Genomic DNA, 23,907 nt, shown 5'->3' on the forward strand with positions numbered 1-23,907 from the left:
AATGTGGGAAAAAACAAAAGTGTGAATGCTTTCTGAAAGCATTGTAGGTGTTAAGATGTTCATTTTTTTACTGGTTCAATGAAACGTTTGCCATCATAGTTTGACCCACCGCGGCTGCTGTAGTTGCAAGAATATGAATGGTTTGACGTGGAGTGTGGTTATTTCCGCAAAATCTGGATGGAGAAATGGCATGTTGTTAGCCTGCTAGCCGTAATTTGAGCTAGATTGAGACGGATTAGAATCGGTTCCCAGGTAGACTGGGTCGGTACTGGAGTGTTGACAACAGTCATTCATAGACTGATCCAATTTTTTCTTCCCCTCATAAAACGGAGCATCATGATTAAAGCCATACTAATATTCAACAACCATGGGAAACCTCGGCTTTCTAAATTCTACGAGCATTACGTGAGTATGCAATGAATTGTTTCGAATCTGCTGTAGCTAGCTTGCATGCATATAACAATGTTAGTTTATCTAGCTAGCTCTATTTTTGGCTAATTAATTGCACAATTATTATTGCAAACAAACAAGGTTAATTAGCTAACGTTATACTGGTTTATGTGGTGTAATGTGAGACTTTACTGGTTTGTTTACGTGGGTAGCTATGTCATTGATCTTGGGATATGCTATATCAGACTAAGCAACATTGTTATTTTAATAATTAAGCATGTGTCGGAATAGCTATCGTTTTACACACACAGGCTAGCTACTGGATTGGGGATGTTAATGTCTCCTCACAGTCTCGTGCACTGATCACTGAGTAAAACATGTTGAGTGTTCGTTCTGTCCGTCCAAAGGGCTTTACGTCACATGACACGCCGATGTTCACGTTATTGACTTGTGCTCCTGCCTATCAATCAATTAATTCCTCAGCAAAATTGTTGCTGTTTTTCTTCTTAAACCTGAACATGTATTACTCGTCACAGGCTAGTAGACAAGGAGACAGACTAGCTAACCATGAGTCCGATAAATTAACAGTGGTGTAAAATTACTTTTAAATTACTACTTAAGTCATTTTTGGGGGCATCTTTACTATTAACATTTTGACAACTTTTACTTCACTACATTCCTAAATAAAATGATGCACTGTTTACTCCATATATTTTCCCTGACACCCAAAATGAGTCATTACTTTTGGAATGTTTAGCAGGACAGAAAATGGTCAAATTCACACTTATCAAGAGAACATCCCTGGTCATCCCGACTGCGTCTGATCTGGCAGACTCACTAAGCACATGCTTCATATGTGAATGATGTCTGAGAGTTGGCGCATGCCCCTGGCTATCTGTAAATAAATGAAAACTAGAAAATGTCTATGGTTTTCCTAATGTAAGGAATTTGAAATTATTTATACTTTTGATACTTAAGTGCATTTAAAACCAAATACTTTTATACTTTTACTCAAGTAGTTTTTTACTGGGTGACTTTGACTTGAGTCATTTTCTATTTTCAGTACTTAATTTTACTTTTACTCAAGTATGACAAAAAAAATTCTCCACCACTGTAGATTAATGAAGGCAACCCTGGGGTGGCAGGCACCATGCTCTACCACCTTAGCAACACAGGACTTTACAAAAGGCTATAATCTTTAAATGTTGTTATAGATAAACTAATTCCCAAGGGTAGCTAAGGGGCAATTCCACAGTAACATAGTTGCACTGAGACTCAGATTTTTCACTTAAAATGTTTGACAAACAAAAACCATTGATTTCAAAGTTTACAAACTAAATAACTCTATACACAATGACTACTTTTAACAATTTTACACATTAACTGGAAAAACTGCGCGGGTGGAAAATTTGGTAACAGAATTTCTGTAAAATCTCCCTCAGTTTGTTGTCCACGTTTTCCCAAACTCTGTTGAATACAGTACATTCGGAAAATATTCAGACCCCTTGACATTTTTCACATTTTGCTACGTTACAGCCTTATTCTAAAATGGATGAAATTGTTTCCCCCCCTCATAAATCTACACACATTACCCCATAATGACAAAGCAGCATTTCTTTGCAAATTTCTTTAAAAAAAAATATATACATATCATATTTACATAACTATTCAGACCCTTTAATCAGTACTTTGTTGAATCACCTTTGGCAGCAATTACAGCCTCCAGTATTATTGGGCCTCATGCTACAAGCTTGGCACGCCTGTGTTTGGGGAGTTTCTCCTATTCTTCTCTGCAGATTCTCTCAAGCTCTCAGGTTGGCTGGGGAGCGTCGCTGCACAGCTATTTTCAGGTCTCTCCAGAGATGTTTGATTGGGTTCAAGTCCGGGCCTTCGCTGGTTCACTCAAGGACTTTCAGAGATTTGTCCTGAAACCACTCCTGCATTGTCTTGGCTGTGTGCTTAGGGTCGATGTCTTGTTGGAAAGTGAACCTTCGCCCAGTCTGAGGTCCTGAGCACTCTGGAGAAGGTTTTCATCAAGGACCTCTCTGTACTTTGCTCTGTTCATCTTTCCCTTGATCCTGACTAGTCTCCCAGTCCCTGCCACTGAAAAACATCCCCACAGCATGATGCTGCCACCACCATACTTCACCGTAGGGGTGGTACCAGGTTTCCTCCAGATGTGATGCTTGGCATTCAGGCAAAATAGTTCAATCTTGGTTTCATCAGACCAGAGAAACTTGTTTCTCATGGTCTGAGAGTCTTAAGGTGCATTTTGGCAAACTCCAAGTGAGTTGTTGTGCCTTTTATACAGAGGAGTGGCTTCTGTCTGGCCACTTTACCATACACGCCAGATTGGTGGAGTGCTGCAGAGATGGTTGTCCTTCTGGAAGGTTCTCTTATCTCCACAGAGAAACTCTGGAACTCTGTCAGTGACCATCAGGTTCTTGGTCACCTCCCTGACCAAGGCCCTTCTCCCCCGATTGTTCATTTTGGTCAGACGGCCAGCTCTATAACGAGTCTAGGTGGTTCCAAACTTATTCCATTTTAAGAATGATGGAGACCACTGTGTTCCTGGGGACCTTCAATGCTAGAGAAATGTTTTGGTACCTTTCCCCAGATCTGTTTCTTGAGACACAATCCTGTCTAAGAGCTCTACGGACAATTCCTTTGACCTCTTGTCTTGGTTTTTGCTCTGACATGCACTATCAACTGTGGGACCTTCTATAGACAAGTGTGTGCATTTGCAAATCATGTCCAATCAATTGAATTTACACATCTGAAGCAATCATAAACTTGTATTTTTCACAAGTTTGGATATTAAAGCACAGCACAGTCAAGGACTGTTTGGCAGCAATTAGACTCTAGTCTTCTTGGGTATGACACTATAAGCTTGGCACAACTGTCAACTGTGGGATCTTATATAGGCCGGTGTGTGCCTTTCCAAATCATGTCAAATCAATTGAATTGACCACAGAAGGACTCCAAGTTGTAGGAAAATTTCAAGGATGATCATTGGAAACAGAATGAGCTCAATTTAGAGTCACAAATCAAAGGGTCTGAATACTTACAGTACCAGTCAAAAGTTTGGACACACCTGCTCATTCTAGGGTTTTTCTTTATTTTGAAAAATATTTTCTACATTGTAGAATAATAGTGAAGACATCAACACTTTGAAATAACATATGGAATCATGTAGTAACCAAAAAAGTGTTAAAATATATTTGTTTATTTGAGATTTTTCAAAGTAGCCACCCTTTGCCTTGATGACAGCTTTACACACGCTTAGCATTCTCTCAACCAGCTTCATGCATTTCAATAACAGGTGTGCCTTGTTAATTTGTGGATTTTCTTTCCTCCTAAATGCATTTTAGCCAATCAGTTGTGACAAGGTAGGTGTGGTATACAGAAGATAGCCCTATTTGTAAAAGACCAAGTCCATATTATGGCAAGAACGGCTCAAATAAGCAAAGAGAAACGACAGTCCATCGTTACTTTCAGACATGATGGTCAGTCAATACAGAACATTTTAAGTGCATTTGCCAAAAACCATCCAGCGCTATGATGAAACTGGCTCTCATGAGGACCGCCACAGGAAAGGAAGACCCAGCGTTACCTCTGCTGCAGAGGATAAATCCATTAGTTACCAGCCTCCGATTGCAGCCCAATAAATAAATGCTTCACAGAGTTCAAGTAAGACACATCTCAGCATCAATTGCGTGAATCAGTTCTTCATGGTCGAATGGCTGCAAAGAAACCACTGCTAAAGACACAAATTGGAAGAAGAGACTTGCTTGGGTCAAGAAACACAAGCAATGGATATTAGACCGGTGGAAATCTGTCCTTTGGTCTGATGAGTCCAAATTTGAGATTTTTGGTTCCAACCGTGTCTTTGTGAGACGCAGAGAAGGTGAATGGATGATCTTCGCATGTGTGGTTCCCACTATGGAGGAGAGGTGTGGGGGTGCTTTGCTTGTGACCCTGTCAGTGATTTATTTAGAATTCAAGGCACACTTAACCAGCATGGCCACCACACCATTCAGCAGTGATACGCCATTCCATCTGGTTTGCGCTTAGTGGAACTATCATTTGTTTTTCAACAGCACAATGACCCAAAACACACCTCCAGGCTGTGTAAGGGCTATTTGACCCAGAAGGTGAGTGATGGTGCTGCATCAGATGACCTGGCCTCCACAATAACCCAACCTCAACCCAATTGAGGTGGTTTGGGATGAGTTGGACTGCAGAGTGAAGGAAAAGCAGCCAAAAAGTGCTCGGCATATGTGGGAACTCCTTCAAAACTGTTGGAATAGCATTCCTCATGAAGCTGGTTGAGAGAATGCCAAGAGTGTGCAAAGCTTTCATCAAGGCAAAGGGTGGCTACTTTGAAGAATCAAAAATATATTTTGATTTGTTTAACTCTTATTTATTTTTGTTAGGTTACTACATGATTACATGTGTTACTTAAAGTTTGATGTCTTCTAATGACTGGTACTGTATGTAAATAAGGTATTTATGTTTTACATTTTTAATGCATTTGCAAAAATGTATAATAATCTGTTTGCTTTGTCATGTCATTGTGTGTAGATTGATGAGGAGCATTTATTTAATACATTTTAGAATAAGGCTGTAATGTAACAATGTGGAAATAGTCAAGGGGTCTGAATACTTTCTGAATGCACTGCTCATATGAAATGTGTAAAACAGTATGTAAACATAATTAAAGTGACCAGTGTTCCATGTCTATGTACATAGGGCAGCAAATTGCAGCTACTGATGGTGAGGATTCTTTCAGTCACTTGCATGAACACAGAAAACAGTTATTAGAAAAGCACATTTTTATTTATTTTAATTTTATTTCACCTTTATTTAAACATTTACATTTAAGTCATTTAGCAGACGCTCTTATCCAGAGCGACTTACAAATTGGTGCATTCACCTTATGACATCGAGTGGAACAGCCACTTTACAATAGTGCATCTAAATCTTTTAAGGGGGGTGAGAAGGATTACTTTATCCTATCCTAGGTATTCCTTAAAGAGGTGGGGTTTCAGGTGTCTCCGGAAGGTGGTGATTGACTCCGCTGTCCTGGCGTCGTGAGGGAGTTTGTTCCACCATTGGGGGGCCAGAGCAGCGAACAGTTTTGACTGGGCTGAGCGGGAACTGTACTTCCTCAGTGGTAGGGAGGCGAGCAGGCCAGAGGTGGATGAACGCAGTGCCCTTGTTTGGGTGTAGGGCCTGATCAGAGCCTGGAGGTACTGCGGTGCCGTTCCCCTCACAGCTCCGTAGGCAAGCACCATGGTCTTGTAGCGGATGCGAGCTTCAACTGGAAGCCAGTGGAGAGAGCGGAGGAGCGGGGTGACGTGAGAGAACTTGGGAAGGTTGAACACCAGACGGGCTGCGGCGTTCTGGATGAGTTGTAGGGGTTTAATGGCACAGGCAGGGAGCCCAGCCAACAGCGAGTTGCAGTAATCCAGACGGGAGATGACGAGTGCCTGGATTAGGACCTGCGCCGCTTCCTGTGTGAGGCAGGGTTGTACTCTGCGGATGTTGTAGAGCATGAACCTACAGGAACGGGCCACCGCCTTGATGTTAGTTGAGAACGACAGGATGTTGTCCAGGATCACGCCATGGTTCTTAGCACTCTGGGAGGAGGACACAATGGAGTTGTCAACCGTGATGGCGAGATCATGGAACAGGCAGTCCTTCCCCGGGAGGAAGAGCAGCTCCGTCTTGACGAGGTTCAGCTTGAGGTGGTGATCCGTCATCCACACTGATATGTCTGCCAGACATGCAGAGATGCGATTCGCCACCTGGTCATCAGAAGGGGGAAAGGAGAAGATGAATTGTGTGTCGTCTGCATAGCAATGATAGGAGAGACCATGTGAGGTTATGACAGAGCCAAGTGACTTGGTGTATAGCGAGAATAGGAGAGGGCCTAGAACAGAGCCCTGGGGGACACCAGTGGTGAGAGCGCGTGGTGAGGATCTGATGGTTCACAGTATCGAAGGCAGCCGATAGGTCTAGAAGGATGAGAGCAGAGGAGAGAGAGTTAGCTTTAGCAGTGCGGAGCGCCTCCGTGATACAGAGAAGAGCAGTCTCAGTTGAATGACTAGTCTTAACCTGACTGATTTGGATCAAGAAGGTCATTCTGAGAGAGATAGCGGGAGAGCTGGCCAAGGACGGCACGTTCAAGAGTTTTGGAGAGAAAAGAAAGAAGGGATACTGGTCTGTAGTTGTTGACATCGGAGGGATCGAGTGTAGGTTTTTTCAGAAGGGGTGCAACTCTCGCTCTCTTGAAGACGGAAGGGACGTAGCCAGCGGTCAGGGATGAGTTGATGAGCGAGGTGAGGTAAGGGAGAAGGTCTCCGGAAATGGTCTGGAGAAGAGAGGAGGGATAGGGTCAAGCGGGCAGGTTGTTGGGCGGCCGGCCGTCACAAGACGCGAGATTTCATCTGGAGAGAGGGAGAAAGAGGTCAGGGCACAGGGTAGGGCAGTGTGAGCAGAACCAGCGGTGTTGTTTGACTTAGCAAACAAGGATCGGATGTCGTCGACCTTTTCAAAATGGTTGACGAAGTCATCTGCAGAGAGGGAGGAGGGGGGGGAGGGGGAGGAGGATTCAGGAGGGAGGAGAAGGTGGCAAAGAGCTTCCTAGGGTTAGAGGCAGATGCTTGGAATTTAGAGTGGTAGAAAGTGGCTTTAGCAGCAGAGACAGAGGAGGAAAATGTAGAGAGGAGGGAGTGAAAGGATGCCAGGTCCGCAGGGAGGCGAGTTTTCCTCCATTTCCGCTCGGCTGCCCGGAGCCCTTTTCTGTGAGCTCGCAATGAGTCGTCGAGCCACGGAGCGGGAGGGGAGGACCGAGCCGGCCTGGAGGATAGGGGACATAGAGAGTCAAAGGATGCAGAAAGGGAGGAGAGGAGGGTTGAGGAGGCAGAATCAGGAGATAGGTTGGAGAAGGTTTGAGCAGAGGGAAGAGATGATAGGATGGAAGAGGAGAGAGTAGCGGGGGAGAGAGAGCGAAGGTTGGGAGGGCGCGATACCATCCGAGTAGGGGCAGTGTGGGAAGTGTTGGATGAGAGCGAGAGGGAAAAGGATACAAGGTAGTGGTCGGAGACTTGGAGGGAGTTGCAATGAGGTTAGTGGAAGAACAGCATCTAGTAAAGATGAGGTCGAGCGTATTGCCTGCCTTGTGAGTAGGGGGGGAAGGTGAGAGGGTGAGGTCAAAAGAGGAGAGGAGTGGAAAGAAGGAGACAGAGAGGAATGAGTCAAAGGTAGACGTGGGGAGGTTAAAGTCGCCCAGAACTGTGAGAGGTGAGCCGTCCTCAGGAAAGGAGCTTATCAAGGCATCAAGCTCATTGATGAACTCTCCGAGGGAACCTGGAGGGCGATAAATGATAAGGATGTTAAGCTTGAAAGGGCTGGTAACTGTGACAGCATGGAATTCAAAGGAGGCGATAGACAGATGGGTAAGGGGAGAAAGGGAGAATGACCACTTGGGAGAGATGAGGATCCCGGTGCCACCACCCCGCTAACCAGAAGCTCTCGGGGTGTGCGAGAACACGTGGGCGGACGAAGAGAGAGCAGTAGGAGTAGCAGTGTTATCTGTGGTGATCCATGTTTCCGTCAGTGCCAAGAAGTCGAGGGACTGGAGGGAGGCATAGGCTGAGATGAACTCTGCCTTGTTGGCCGCAGATCGGCAGTTCCAGAGGCTACCGGAGACCTGGAACTCCACGTGGGTCGTGCGCGCTGGGACCACCAGATTAGGGTGGCCGCGGCCATGCGGTGTGGAGCGTTTGTATGGTCTGTGCAGAGAGGAGAGAACAGGGATAGACAGACACATAGTTGACAGGCTACAGAAGAGGCTACGCTAATGCAAGGAGATTGGAATGACAAGTGGACTACACGTCTCGAATGTTCAGAAAGTTAAGCTTACGTAGCAAGAATCTTATTGACTAAAATGATTAAAATGATACAGTACTGCTGAAGTAGGCTAGCTGGCAGTGGCTGCGTTGTTGACTTTGTAGGCTAGCTGGCAGTGGCTGCGTTGTTGACACTACACTAATCAAGTCGTTCTGTTGAGTGTAATAGTTTCTACAGTGCTGCTATTCGGGGGCTAGCTGGCTAGCTCGCAGTGTTGATTACGTTACGTAGCGTTAAAAGAACGACAATAGCTGGCTAGCTAACCTAGAAAATCGCTCTAGACTACACAATTATCTTTGATACAAAGACGGCTATGTAGCTAGCTATGTAGCTAGCTACGATCAAACAAATCAAACCGTTGTGCTGTAATGAAATGAAATGAAAATGTGATACTACCTGTGGAGCGAAGCGGAATGCGACCGGGTTGTTGAGTGCGGAAGTTCTATTCGGAAGACGTTGGCTAGCTGTTGGCTAGCTAGCAGTGTCTCCTACGTTAAGGACGACAAATAGCTGGCTAGCTAACCTCGGTAAATTAAGATAATCGCTCTAAGACTACACACTCTAAACTACACAATTATCTTGGATACGAAGACAGCAAAGACAACTATGTAGCTAGCTAACACTACACTAATCAAGTCGTTCAGTTGAGTGTAATAGTTTCTACAGTGCTGCTATTCGGTAGACGGTGGACGTTTGCTAGCTGGCTAGCTGCTGGGCAGATAGCAGTGTAGACTACGTTAGGACGACGAAATACGATAATTAGGCAATTATCTTTGATACAAAGACGGCTATGTAGCTAGCTAAGAAGAAATTGCTAAGATTAGACAAATCAAACCGTTGTACTATAATGAAATGTAATGAAATGTAATGAAATGTACAACTAGCCTAAACAGGTAGGCTAGTTGAGAACAAGTTCTCATTTGCAACTGCGACCTGGCCAAGATAAAGCATAGCAGTGTGAACAGACAACACAGAGTTCCACATGGAGTAAACGATTAACAAGTCAATAACACAGTAGAAAAAAAGGGGAGTCTATATACAATGTGTGCAAAAGGCAGGTAGGCGAATAATTACAATATTGCAGATTAACACTGGAGTGATAAATGATCAGATGATCATGTACAGAACACAGAAATGTAGTTATTAGAAAAGCACATGAATAGAACACAGAAATGTAGTTATTAGAAAAGCACATGAATAGAACACAGAAATGTAGTTATTAGAAAAGCACAAACATTGGGTCCTTTCACATGGAAATTACCTACATTTAAAAAAAAATGTAATTTTGGAAAGTATTTTTCTCACATTTCAACAGGAGAGTTGCTCAAAAAACAAATAATATTGACAGAGTACTGTATATGCTACTGTGCATTATGGCCCTTTTCTTTTTCTAGAGCGAGGAGAGTGTGTGTCTAGATGTTTAGTAGAGTGAAGAGTAGGTTTATTAGATATTATGCTAGACCAGAGTCTCTGTGCTTGCATTGGCATGGAGAGCTCTCTGCTATGGCCTCTCCCCCTAGTCTCATGCTTCACATCACTTGACTCATTTCACATGATCACTTGAAGGCATTTCCTTTCACTGCAATGACCTGACGTACACATATTTCAGAGAGAACATTTGCAAGAATATGTGGACGCTGGAGAGGGTATGCAGTGAATGTCCTGCCACTTCTTTTAGGTTATGAGTGTGGAAAAAGGCCATTTGGATAGTTTTAAGCATAAATGTTGTGAAGACCTGTGCCAAAAGCTTTACATTTTGGTTTTCCCATGCACACTGACTGTATTTGTAATTTATGTTCCACAGAACGAAGACACGGAACAACAAATCATCAGAGAAACATTTCATCTGGTGTCCAAAAGAGATGAGAATGTCTGCAATTTTCTAGAAGGTGGAATGTAAGAGAATTCTTTTAAGACGTCAAACTGCACTGGAGTACTGAAATCCATAAGTGTTCAGCTGAAGCGTTGTCTTAACACTTCCTGATCATGTCACAATGAAATGCATATCCTTTCAATTCCATGTAGACAAATTCAAACATTTGAGCTGATGATGTGGGCTACTCTACATCAATGTTCCACGAGTAGAATCCGCTTTCCACGAGGCAACAGCTCATGACAAATTTCACTGCATGGGAGAGCTAAGGGAGAAAGAGGGAACCTATCAGATGGTGACCAGCAGGGGAGAGATCAATTGGATCATTATGAATAGTTGAATATTCCTTTGTCATTCATGAAGCAGTCCCAGGTATTAGGCTATTGCATTGTGGAACCTCCTCTCATTCAACAGAGACTAATAGAACTGGGGTGTATTCATTAGTGCACACCAGTAGTGAAATGTTTTTGCAACAAACTTATTAGGCAAATTCAGGTTAGTCTCCCTAGAGATCTGCCCATTTACTTATGTTTGGTTCCTAGTGAAGACAACCCTGGGATCCCTGGTATATGATTGTTGCTCCAGTTTAGTCTCATCAACAAATACGATGTTGCTCAATCAGCTTGACCTTCGACACAGACTCAGGTCAACATGCTTTTATCAGGCCTTACAACGATTGGTCAAGGCTTCTGTCCTTGGCCTGGACTTAAAGGAAAACTCCACCCAGAAACTATCCTTTTGATATATGTTTCAGTAGTCCATTGCTGATATAATAATGAATGTTGCATCATATGCTGCTAAATGCATCAAACGGGCCAGATTGTTTTTGTCCAACAGATTGACAGGACCAAGTGGCTAGTGCAGGTTAAAGGAAAATGCCACCCAAAAACTATTCATTGTTATGTTTCATTAGTCCATTATTGATATAGTCCCAAAATGTTTTGCCTGTCAGCAATCAAGTTTAGATATGTAATACGCAAAATATATCATCATTACGGGCCATATTTCTGTATTTTGAAAGTTACATGTCTTAAACTTGATTGCTGACATGCACATTTTTGGGGGACTATATCAATAATGTACTAATGAAATAAATATCAAAGGATAGTTTTTTTGTTGGCATATTTCTTTCGCCTTTTCATAACGTCTGGATATTCAAATGCTAGATTGTGAATGCAGCTCCTGACCCGGTTACTTGTTCATAAAACCAACATGTTGGGCTGTGTTTCATGTCATTGAATGTGTGTATTGAGTAGGGTTGCACATTTTGGGTAATATTCACAAGTGGAAGCCTTCCATGGGAATTAATGGAAATATATGTAAATGAATATTAATACCATTAAATGTTGATGTTTTTTGCATTGGATATATTTACCATATCATATGGAGACAGAAACATAAACCTTTTACCTCATAAGTAGACCTAATTGCAAATTATTAAATACTTCCAATAGAAAATAAAAAACTATTTAGTTACGAATTAAACTTTAATTAAATTAGTTGACTCTTCACATGGGGTGATTTCACTGAACAACAAAAGAAAGGGAATATTGAATTATCCCCAATGATCCCTCATCTCCCAAAAACATTTCAACATACATCTGTAAAATGATAGTCTAGAAACTCAGGCTTCCATGTCTTCTCCCTGGACCTCCTCAATGTCCACCTCTTGAACATCAGTCTCTGAGGCCTCATCTTCACTGTCACTTTCCAACCTTGTTGGGGATGGCTTATCAGGCTCAAAAAGCCTCAAATATGCTTGGATGGCCACCAGTTTTTCAACCTGTGTATTAGTCAGCCTGTTGCGTGTTTTGGTGTGCGTGTTCTCAAACAAGGACCAGTTGCGCTCTGAGGCAGCTGATGTTGATGGGATTTGGAGGATGATGAAGGCAACAGGGGAAAGAGTCTCAGATCCACAAAGTCTCTTCCACCAGGTGGCTGATGAGATATGTTGGCATAACTACCATATTGCATCTCCATCCCAAAGCCCTTGCTTGGAAGTGTACTTCGCCAGCCTGCCAAGAACCTCATCCAGGCCAAGGTGGCGAGACCCAGTAGTGATGACACCATAGGCCTTGTTGATCTCTGCACCAGACATGATGCTCTTGCCAGCATACTTGGGGTCCAACATGTACGCTGCATTGTGTATAGGCTTCAGGCAGAAGTCTTCATGCTTTTTGATGCATTTCAGAACTGCAGTTTCCACTGCTTGGAGCAACAGTGAAGTGGGAAGGGCAGTACGGACTGCTTCTCTTTCATCTGTAAGCAGAGTCAACACATCAGACAGGATGGCGGTGTCTCCCTCAATCTGTGCAATGGCTACTGCTATCGGTTTCAGGCTGCTTTACCACTCTCCCAAAATACATCATCCAGGAGAATCCCCTTGATGGGGCTGTCCATATCGGCAGACTGTGATATGGCCATTTCTTGGAGAGACTCCTTCCGCTCCAGGAGACTGTCAAACATTTTATTTAAATTTTTTACAAAATGTATTTATCTAGGCAGGTCAGTTAAGAACAAATTCTTATTTACAATGACTGCTTCGGAACAGTGGGTTAATTGCCTTGTTCGGGGGCAGAAGGACAGACTTATCTTGTCAGCTCGGGGATCCGAACTAGCAACCTTTTGGTTACTGGCCAAACACTCTAACCACTAGGCTACCTATGGGCTCAATGGCAGAGTGGGTAAATAGTCTGGGCTCAATAGCAACTCATTAGTGTGCAAGATCTTGAGAATCAGCTTTATATGTGATGGAAAAATGCACTGTGTGTGCATGTAGAGGGTTGCACTTCCATTGAATTGGGGATAGTTTAACCAGAATATGCCACAAGACATAGAATTGCTTTGTGTATCCCACAAAAAAAAGATACACGTAACTTTTTTTGATGAATTTCAGAAAAATTCCCCAAATTCCAGTGCCTAACTTCCCATGGAAAGTTTCCAACCCTTTGTAACCCTAGTATTGCGTAATAAACATCACACTGACTGGTGTTTCATTAATGATCATTGTGCTGACAACTATCCCATCTATGTATTGGTGCACTAATGAACACACTCCGTTTAGAGAACTTTTCGACTGTCCCCTCGTTTTGTTTTTGTGTCGTCAGGTTGATTGGTGGATCTGAGAACAGGCTCATCTACAGACACTATGCCACACTCTACTTTGTATTCTGCGTTGATTCCTCTGAGAGCGAGCTTGGCATCCTAGACCTTATCCAGGTAATGTTTCTCAAGTCTTGGGGGGGGTCGTTTTTTGTTGTCGAACTATGAACATTTGGTACCACCATCTTAGACTGGCTTGTTGTTGGTGGACGTGTCATTGATTGAGTAAAACAATGGCCAACGTAACTCGGTAGATTATTACTGTTCAGTGAATGTGATTGTCTCTCCACAGGTGTTTGTGGAAACATTGGACAAATGCTTCGAGAATGTCTGTGAACTTGACTTAATTTTCCACGTGGACAAGGTACAACCTATTGTATCAACCATATTCTAGCAATGCGCTGTTCATTGTAATATGTCCTATATCAGAGACGGTTAAATGTTCACAATGAATGTATGACTCCCCATAGACACTGACTGTGCCATTGTGTAATTAATTTACTATAAGACTGTCTAGGTGAATTTATCTCCCCTGTGATAACGCTCGGTCCTGCTGGCTCGTAATTTCTAACCACGTCTGTTGCAGCGAAGCAGGATATTGCGTTACTTTCTGCACAGGTTGCCTCATTTCACGCAGAAAGATTCCATTGATATTCATGTGTACACAGGGTAATATGAGCAAAGAGAAAGCAAGATAATTGTGACAGCAGTAATCTATAACCTAGTCTGGGAAAACCCAGACTGAGGGCTACGCCATTGGTGTATGCAGGAACATTGTTAATGACCAAAGCAACCTATCTGCCTTGAGGAAACGAAGCAATCTACATAAAACAAACAAATTATAAATGGGACTCTGTGTGATTTTATGTTTGCATAACGAATGTTTTTACATGAGATGAGGTTGCATGTGTATATCTCTCATCAGGTCATCTGTTTTCAAGGGTGCTACGTCTCCTGTTCACATTTGTTTAGCCTCTACAATATCAAACAATAAATATCCATTTTAATTGTCTAAGAAAATAATTCCTCTTTGAAGTAGATCCTGTAGGTTTCAAAGGCACACAGAAAAAGCCCCCCCCCACAAAAAAACCCCATTTGGTTCACAGCAATTGAATGTTTTCTCAGTCAGAGCAAAACCTGTTAATAGATCACCTTCTATTGAACCTGTAGGTCCACAATATACTGGCAGAGATGGTGATGGGGGGGATGGTGCTGGAGACCAACATGAATGAGATCATCATACAGGTGGACGCCCAAAACAAAATGGAGAAATCGGAGGTAAGAGTACTTCTCTAGGACTTCCTATACTCCGGGTACATACAGGCATGTGTGTATGCTGGACCCTGCATGTCCTTCTTGTGATGCTCCTGATAAGTATTTGTGCTCTCTGGAGCTCCACTGCTGCACCACATAGAATGCTAATTCTCTTCCAACCAACCCCCAAAGATATAATCATCATCATAAAACACCGTCTCTTCTACCGAATGTAAATGTACACATTTTCCAATGCATCTGCGTAATCTTGATCCTCAGTAATCACACACCCTCATGAGACACATTGCTCATCCCACTCTACAGACTGGAAATGTCCTGTTGGTGTATTTTGCTTAAATGTGGAGGGGATGGTAGCGTTTGGATGACTTGAATGGTTAGTTGTGGTCATTCTGATGTTAAAGTTGTCCTGAGCTGAGCTTGTTAACATCTGTGAGCTGATATCTTGTAGGTGAGTTGTCCATGATGTTAAAGCCTAGATATTGCTTTGTTCTCATGCAGCTGTTGTCACTTTTTTTCCTAATTAATTTGCAGATCTCTTTGAATATAGTCTTTTACATTTCACCATTCTTGAAAACAGATTGTTTCATGGAATCATTGCCATTTGCCAATGGCAGAACAATGCCATTATGACTTAGACAAGATGTATTTTAAATTGACACACACACAAAGTTCTCTAGTTAAATAAATGAATATGAAGCAAAATATTTAAAAGCCACAAATGTTTATCAGTAAGTTCTTTGAAGGAGATATTTTGTTAGGTTATGTTTGCTTGGCTGTTATTGCAATGTAGTGCTACTACACAATATAAGGTAACTTGCTGTTAATTTTTTGGTTTCCAACATCTACAGATTTTTTTACCTCACTGTAGCAATGTGGATGTGTTTAACAATTTAAACAATGCTTTGGTAACAACTTTAGGCCGTATTTTGTGGTTGATCAAATGGAATCATTATTGACATTTGAATTGTAAGCCGAGTCTTTGACTGTTCAACAAACAGATGTGCTCTGTCTTCTCCTTCTTGGACCTACCCTAGACCGCAGTGTTCCTCATAATCATTCAAACTTCAACACCAATTCTAATTCTGAGTCATAAGAATGATGTAAATTAAACCAATTCCAAGCAGTATGTACAAAAAAAAAATACAATTTGGATTTAGTTCACTTTCACATCCTCAACCAGCTCAGTGTAAAACTCTGTTTCTTTGACTTTGGAGATGTTGAGGCTTCTCAGGTCAGTGTCTATGAATGTGGTCTACGATAGGTCTTATCACTTTCTATTTATACTGAACAAAAATATAAACGCAACAATTCCAAAGATTTTACGGAGTTACAGTTCATATGAGGAAATCAGTCAATTGAAATAAATTAATTAGGCCCTTATCTATGGATTTCACATGACTGGGCAGGGGAGCAGCCATGGGTGGGCCTGGGGGGGTATAGGCCCACCCACTTGGGTGCCAGGCCCAGCCAATCCAAATGAGTTTTTCCCCACACAATGGTTTTATTACAGACAGAAATACTCCTCAGCTTCATCAGCTGTCCGGGTGGCTGGTTTTAGATGATCCTGCAGGTGAAGAAGCCGGCTGTGGAGGTTCTGGGCTGGCGTGGTTACACATGGTCTGCGGTAGTGAGGCCGTTTGGACATCCTGCCAAATTCTCTAAAACGACGTTGTAGCGGTTTATGGTAGAGAAATGAACATTCTATTCTGTGGCAACAGCTCTGGTGGACATTCCTGCAGTCAGCATGCGAATATCACGCCTCCCTCAAGACATCTGTGGCATTGTGTGACAAAACTGCACATTTTAGTGGCCTTTTATTGTCTCCAGCACAAGGTGCACCTGGGTAATGATCATGCTGTTCAATCAGCTTCTTGATATGCCACACCTGTCAGGTGGATGGATTAGCTTGGCAAAGGAGAAATACTCACTAACAGGGGTATAAACAAATTTGTGCACAAAATCTGAGCTCAATAAGCTTTTTGTGCTTATGAAAAATGTCTGGGATATTTTATTTCTGCTCATGAAACAAGGCACCAACACTTTACATGTTGTTTATATTGTTGTTCAGTGTATATATAAACTGTAATTACTTTGCTCTGCTTTAACAACATTACTCATTCCTCTTTTTCCCTGACGCTTTCTAGTTCTTTCCATTCTTCTCTCTTTACAGACGTTTATCTTTCAGTCTCCCAGACAGGACAGGTAGACACAGGTACTGCTAAATTTCCAACCAAGTACTGTAACCTCCCAAATTTACACTATACCTAGTTCTCCATGGGCCGACCACTTAATAACAGGAAAACGACGTCACAAACTATCTTTTACAGCAGACCCAACAATTTATCACTGTTACTTAAAAATAGTAATGAAACCCCATATTGCTTAGCTACTATTAAGGAAATTGGTTAACATGTTTCAATTATCATTTAAAACCTCCATGTAAGGTGACAGTAAATAGTTTTTAGGACAACAGGGACATAATATTGGGCAGACTAGGCTTAGCCATATAGAACTGTTTGTCAGCTATACCTGCCAGAGTTAATTTATTTTAATTTGACCTGAATCAAAAAATAAACAGGTCCTATCATAGCCCAAATAAAATGTGTGTTAAATAAAAGTGTTACAAGTGAAAACATCTCCTATTCGTATGATCTACATTTTGTTGTTGGTGGTGGTGATGGGCTTCCATAGCTTTACGTGGCTCAGTGCAGCCAGCAGCTACTGCAACAACAAAACAATCTGAATAACACATTTCAGCGGTTTCAAAAACATTGCTCCGCTATTACCATTTATACTGTGGGAGTGTTGGCTCAATGAGACCGTTCTGTTTACACTGCCCTGCTTCAAGGGGGGGCAACTGTCATCTCCAGATGTAGCGCGAGAGACGTGGCAAGTATGCAAGTTTACATTTGAGTAATACGTGTAGCCGACGGTACTTTTACCAAAAGTATAGTAAGTAAGAAGAGCAGTGGAGGCTGCTGAGGGGAGGACTGCTCCTAATAATGTCTGTAACAGAGAAAATGGAATGGCATCAAACACATGGAAACCATGTGTTTTGATCTATTTGATACCATTCCACTCCTTCCGCTCCAGCCATTACCACGAGCCCGTCCTCCCCAATTACGGTGCCGCCGACCTCCTGTGGTGAGGCTCTAAGAGGTGCAATCATACTGTTCACCTGTCGGGTCTGGCTCAGTGTTTGTGTTTGTAACAGAGGTCTCGTCTCAATTTCGCAGGTGCTGAAAATTTCAAGCCACATCTCGCTAGGCTCATAGCTAGCCAAGTACAACACCGCGTGTTATCTCTACTGGTCCTTGTCACCACACTGCTTTGCTGCCCTATAACTCTCATCAGACTGCTGTTATGATGTGTAAACTACTGTTTACATACTTGAAATGTGTTTTTCCCCCCTGGGTTGTGACATCAGTGTTCATTAATCAACAGACCATATCCCAAACCAGTCATTTGGTTTTCCAGGCAGTCACAGCTCAGTGCTGACACCGTAGTAATGCCTGTTTGGGGAAACCTATGGAACACTCAGCGTGACTGAGTACTAGACCAGAAACCTAGGCCTTTCGGCAACTGGCAAGGAGCAAGTCTAATTTATCTCCCTTGAGTTGTTACATATAGGCCATTCAGTATAATTTAGTTGACTGGATGCCAAGGTTAGTAAAAACCCAGGGTTGTTCTCATTGAGGACAGTAGTTACTCTGTATTGTCACAACTTGAGGGCAGCAAAATTTATGAAGGACACTTAAACTGACCTTGTGTTTTTAATTACAGAGGATGAAATTAGAATTCTGTGTACGTCAAGGGTTAGAACCGGTTCAGGGAACAGAACCCGGAACCTGGACTGAATGTGATCTATACTGTTCCGCAACCGAACTGTTATTTCTAAAGCATTGGAACCGGTTAAAACTATAATTTTAAGTTCCGGACAACAACAATAAATCTCCCACACAAAAAAAAAAACAAAGCGCCTATGCAAAGTCCTCCCTCTGTCAATCTGAAACGTCTTCCAGCGTCTGCCTGCCAGCTGAACATCTTTGTCAGTGTGTGTGTGTAGGCTACCTCCCCCTCTGAAGCCTACTGACGTTACAAGTGGGATTCAGAAGATGGGGAGAGACATTTCTTATTAGAAGAATTGGATTTACTTTTTCATTGCTAGTTTGGGATACTATAGTTATCACATTTCACATAGGATTTATTAACCACAAAGAGGTAAGATGTGTTTTTAATTTTGGTGCCGCTCATTAGTGATCTTGCATCTCTGGTCCAACGTTAAGCCAACTCTGAAGTTCAAAGACATTCAAAATTCCTACATAGAAGCCGCTCCTCCGTAGGTATAATTCTTTATTTTGTTGGTCGGGAACATTGGAACAGAACAAAGGGTTCTGCTCAGAACAAAACCATTGGAAAATAATTTTAGAAATGGCTAAACAACTGCTTTAAACATTTAGTGAATGCTACTGATTAATATTTGTAACCGGTCCTATGGTAGTTGCCTAGTTCTACTCATTTTCACAGCTAGAAAGTGTAGCCTAGAAGCTGATTGAATTAACATTTTTCTGACTGTTAAAGATTATGTGGAAGAACAGCTGCAATTTTTTTTTTGAAGTAATCCCTCAATCTAGGGATCAAGAAATGTTATTCATAGCAAATGCCCATTACTTATTTTGCTATTGACATTTCAACCAATTTTGTTTTTTTTATCTCAAATTATATTAGAAACTTTTATAATTTTCTATTGAACAATGCTTTGAAATTCACTGCTTTAGTGTTTCTCCTTCAGTATACCACAGAGTAGACACCCTGCTGTGTCCCAGTATTACAACAATTCCCCACATGGTACATGTCATTGGGTAATGCTGTGGAAATAACTCAACATTGAATAGCTGTCGCTTGCATCTTTTATGTACTTTTTTTTAATAATCAAACATTAGCCTAGGTTGAACATAGTCACCCACGTTACCAACTATTAAGTCCTTACCTTACCGTGTGAAGAGTTCCCTTCTGAGTTGTTAAAATCGTAATATATTACAGTATATCCTTGAAAAAGATCCTAAATGTTCTAACTGGTAAAACAGTCTGTTTATTGTACTTCAGGAATGGTCATAAAAAGGTCTACGAAACTATTATGAATTCTAATAATGGTGTTATATTTCACTGAGACATATTTAAGCTGTAAGATATGTTCACATACAGATTGTTTTTATTTATTCAACCTTTAATTAACTAGGCAAGTCAGTTAAGAGCAAATTCTTATTTACAATGACGGCCTACCCCGGCCAAACCCTCCCTTAACTCCGACGGCGCTGGGCCAATTTTGCCCCGCCATATGGGACTCCCGATCACAGCCAGTTGTGATACAGCCTTGGATCAAACCCGGGTCTGTAGTGGTGCCTCTAGCACTGCGATACAGTAGAGTGATTTACATTAGGCCATCTGATATTGCTCTAGTTAGTTTCCCAAGACACAGCCTATATAAGACATTTCACTTCAGTCACGTCACATGCCCAATTTATGTTTTCTAAATTCTGTAAACATTCTATACATAACTATAGCTTCATTTCCTCCTCATATCAAAATCCATTTTTTTCTGCCTTACCCAATTCTCTCCTTGCATTTGTATCCTTATCAGTCCTTAAGAATTTGTTTGGTTCACTTTTCAAGCAATGCTGCCTCTTGTCTTTTTAATATTAAATGTAATATTTTAAGATCAATGAATGTAGCACTATGTTCTCATAGTTGATTCATAATTGGCCCTGGTTGTAATGTAAATCATAAATGAACCAAATATAGCATGTGCATATGAAGCTAGGCATTTGGATGTACATTTGCACATTGTCTGTTTTTAATAGTTGATGCTTTGCATTTTGTCTGGCGTCTGTGGTGCTGCATGTTTCGTGCTGTTGTGTGTCCCTGTCCATTGTGAGGGTCGAGTGGTGTACGTGTTTCTAGGGACTCTTAACTCTGTTATATTTATGTTTTGTATCTAGGCTGGTATTGCAGGAGCCCCTGCTCGCGCAGTGTCAGCCGTAAAGAACATGAACCTCCCCGAAATGCCCAGAAACATCAACATTGGAGACATCAGCATAAAAGTGCCAAACTTACCCTCCTTCAAATAGCCGACAAGACCCACCGTGCAGAAGTCAACCAATGTTTACCATGCAATTGTTTAACCAAAATCCGAACAAATACCAACTTTTCTCAAAGAGCATGAAGGTACTGTGTGAGTTTCTTTGGCGTTAACTTTTTTTCTTTCTCTCCCTGGTTTTAAATGAATGTCATTGTGACTTTGTTCTGTTTGAGAAAATGAAGTATTTATTTATTCCATTCCTCGACCCTCACTGGAGGTGTGCCCTTATGTCGTGGCTGCTACAGTATTGTAAATTCATACTTTAGTAGTGGTTTGTAAAACAAACAGAATATTCTTATATACAGTATATGATGCACAGGAGTTTGGAGGCATCTTAATTAGAAAGGACGGGCTTGTGGTAATGGCTGTAGCAGAATATGTGGAATGGTTTTCCATTCACTCCGTTCCAGCAATTATGAGCTGTCCTCCCCTCACCAGCCTCCACTGATATGACGATATATGCTGAAATTGTATTTCTTTGTCTTACCTGTATACACAATGGTTTAAACAAATGATCTTGTCAAAAATGTTTCTCTTGATTTAATCAGTGCATGTGTTTTTTGCAACTTAATAAACTATTGAATCATTTTTTGCCTATTTGGAAATTTTGTTGGCAGTTAAAGGTTTCATTGTTTTCAATAATATAATAATAGCCAGTTAAGTATGTTTGTCTGAAAGAAGAGCAAGTTGGACCACAGTTTGATCTAAGTAGGTAACATCTTATGGACATTGTCAAAGACTCGAGTCACCAAGTCATAGACTATTCTCTTTGCTATCGCACAGCAAGCGGTACTGCAGCGCATTGCCTCGGTACCAGTACCCAGTACCCCCTTTATATAGCCTCGTTATTTTATTGTGTACATTTTTATTTATTTGTGTAACTTAAAATATTTACTAAATAAACTGAACTCTTTCTTGAGCTGCATTGTTGGTTAAGGAACCGACAACACCTGTTGTTTTCGGCGTATGTGACAATTCTATTTGATCCCATGATTACATTTGGAAGTGGTTGGTGCGCCATGCTACTAGATGACGCAATACGCCATCATAAAATATATTCGTGGCCAGTACTTGACTAAACTACAATGCCATTGATAATTGATTAACAATTTACTGCGATACAGAACAAAAGTAATGCACAAATATACGACAGTATGTGCAGTTCGGCCATCAAGCAGTTCGTATGATAGCACGTGACTGCTTTAGGCCAAGTCTTGCGCAGCTTTTATGCAGAAAATTCATTTTTATTAAATTTAATACTCCGTTCGTAAGCAAACCAGTAATATATATACCTTATTGTTAAGTATAAAAGCATAGAGTACAATGTTCTATTAAATTGATTTGGTATTTGTGTGTAATAAAGGGGTTTAGTGAATGAACACGCTGAGTGCCCAATGTAGATGGTCGCGTTTCACAACAGGAAGAGAAAATAAGGATTCCTGCTGTTGCATTTTGTAGTGACAGATTTTAACGAATAATATATTTGTTCAACATACAGAAGACCGTGATGGCTGCCATAATCACCGAAACACAAAGGTAAGCATTTAGTGTCCGTTTATTCTACTTCAAGGGAACATGTTTTCTAACTGAAACGTTAAGCTAGCCCTGCTTGCTAGCAAGCTAGTAAGATAGCTAGGTAAATATAAGTCAAAAAGTCATCTTGCTTGTCAATCTTTATGAAATTGCCCGAGGGTCTCACTCTATAGCAATATGTACATGAGAAAGAGGTTATGTTACAGCCATAAGAATCAGACTTTAGTTAATTTCTTAAGGGGAGGTGGAACTATACAGTACGAGCGTAAAGTCTGAATTTTTAGGCTAGTCCTCATCCATTCATGAGAGCAGTTTCATCTATGTCTGTTAGCTGACGTGAGTTAGCTAATTGTGCTCCACACAATCTGACGTTGTTATTCAATCCACAGCATAAAAGAAGCAGTAACTTCCATCAACACAATTGAACTGAATAAATTCTCCAGACTACTTTCACGAATTCTGCAGAAACTTCACCTCAAGGTAGGTGTCTCGAGGGAGCAAGTCAGCTGGCGTATAATTAGCATAACATAGACATATGCTCCAACATACTCTTGCCTGGTCTCTCTTGCTAACGCCATTGCTGTCATTGTCCAGCCTGACAATTCTTTACGGCTTAGTTGGTGAGAAAGAAGAAACCGACTGGCACCCAGGCTACACAAACTCTGTATCATGCATGCTAAGCCTCACTTGTTTTGTTTTTTTAATAGTGCAAGTGGCACTGGTCAGGCTACACAAACTCTGTATCATGCATGCTAAGCCTCACTTGTTTTGTTTTTTTAATAGTGCAAGTGGCACTGGTGTTTTCTAGTGCCGTCAAACATCAGGCTTTAGTCATGATATGGCTCTATGCAGCCCACTTGAATCAATACATGTACATGTGTTTACAAAGAATGATTAAGTTAATTGTGTCCCTCAGGAAGAGCGCACGTTCAGTGAGGAGGAAGAACAGAAACTGCAGAGTGCTTTGTCGTTGGACAAGCAGGATCTCAGTCTGGTGCTGGATACAACTGCCTTCATTCTAGAACAGGTAAGTAGGCCTTCATGTTCTAGCTACACTAAATAACCTTACGTATGTGCACACCTGCTTGTCAAACATCTTATTCCAAAAATAATGGGCATTAAAATGGAGTTGGTCCCCCCCCCACTTTGCTGCTATAAAAACCTCCACTCTTCTGGGAAGGCTTTCCACTAGATGTTGGAACATTGCTGCAGGGACTTGCTTCCATTCAGCCACGAGCGTTAGTGAGGTCGGGCACTGATTAGAGATTCAACCGATTTAATCGGCATGGCCGATTAGGCTGTCCCCTACCTGTTGCCACAAAGTTGGAAGCACAGAATCGTCTCGGTCTCGTTCTGTGAGCTTATGGGAACATCCACTTCGCAGCTGAGCCTTTGTTGCTTCTAGAAGTTTCCACTTCACAATAACAGCACTTCCAGTTGACCGTGGCAGCTCTAGCAGGGCAGAGATTTGACAAATTTACTTGTTGGAAAGGTGGCATCCTATGACGGTGCCACGTTGAAAGTCTCTGAGCTCTTCAGTACTGGCCATTCTACTCCCTATGCTCATTTTTTTATACAAATGTCAGCAACTGGTGTGGCTGAAATAACCAAATCCACTCATTTGAAGATGTGTCCAGAGACTTTTGTATATACAGTGCATTTGGAAATGATTCAGACC

At 41.7% G+C, this 23,907-nt stretch overlaps 2 protein-coding genes across 2 annotated transcripts in view; both read left to right on the plus strand.

Moving 5' to 3' along the window:
- Window positions 1-129: 129 nt before the first annotated feature.
- Window positions 130-21,284, plus strand: LOC118392873 (AP-3 complex subunit sigma-1-like). Its single transcript, XM_035784860.2, has 6 exons — window positions 130-405; window positions 10,112-10,203; window positions 13,288-13,399; window positions 13,575-13,646; window positions 14,453-14,560; window positions 20,557-21,284. The coding sequence occupies exons 1-6, from the start codon at window positions 337-339 to the stop codon at window positions 20,683-20,685; spliced, it is 582 nt and encodes a 193-aa protein (XP_035640753.1). The 5' UTR covers window positions 130-336; the 3' UTR covers window positions 20,686-21,284.
- Window positions 21,285-21,832: 548 nt separating this feature from the next.
- The window catches only part of commd10 (COMM domain containing 10), a 42,888-nt gene continuing 40,813 nt past the window's right edge, over window positions 21,833-23,907 (plus strand). The window contains exons 1-3 of the mRNA XM_035784859.2: window positions 21,833-22,232; window positions 22,619-22,709; window positions 23,146-23,256. Coding sequence (XP_035640752.1) covers window positions 22,204-22,232; window positions 22,619-22,709; window positions 23,146-23,256 — 231 coding nt within the window. The 5' untranslated portion in view covers window positions 21,833-22,203. The remainder of the gene's footprint in view (window positions 22,233-22,618; window positions 22,710-23,145; window positions 23,257-23,907) is intronic.

The sequence above is a fragment of the Oncorhynchus keta genome, chromosome 14, assembly GCF_023373465.1.
Source record: "Oncorhynchus keta strain PuntledgeMale-10-30-2019 chromosome 14, Oket_V2, whole genome shotgun sequence".
NCBI classification, from domain to species: domain Eukaryota; kingdom Metazoa; phylum Chordata; class Actinopteri; order Salmoniformes; family Salmonidae; genus Oncorhynchus; species Oncorhynchus keta.

Bases quoted from the DNA above. Each gene is read 5' to 3' on its own strand.
- LOC118392873 (XM_035784860.2), top strand. From the start codon at position 337: ATGATTAAAGCCATACTAATATTCAACAACCATGGGAAACCTCGGCTT. The intron at 10,204-13,287 runs GTAAGAGAATTC...TTGTGTCGTCAG, and splicing joins AATTTTCTAGAAGGTGGAAT to GTTGATTGGTGGATCTGAGA. The intron at 13,647-14,452 runs GTACAACCTATT...TTGAACCTGTAG, and splicing joins TAATTTTCCACGTGGACAAG to GTCCACAATATACTGGCAGA.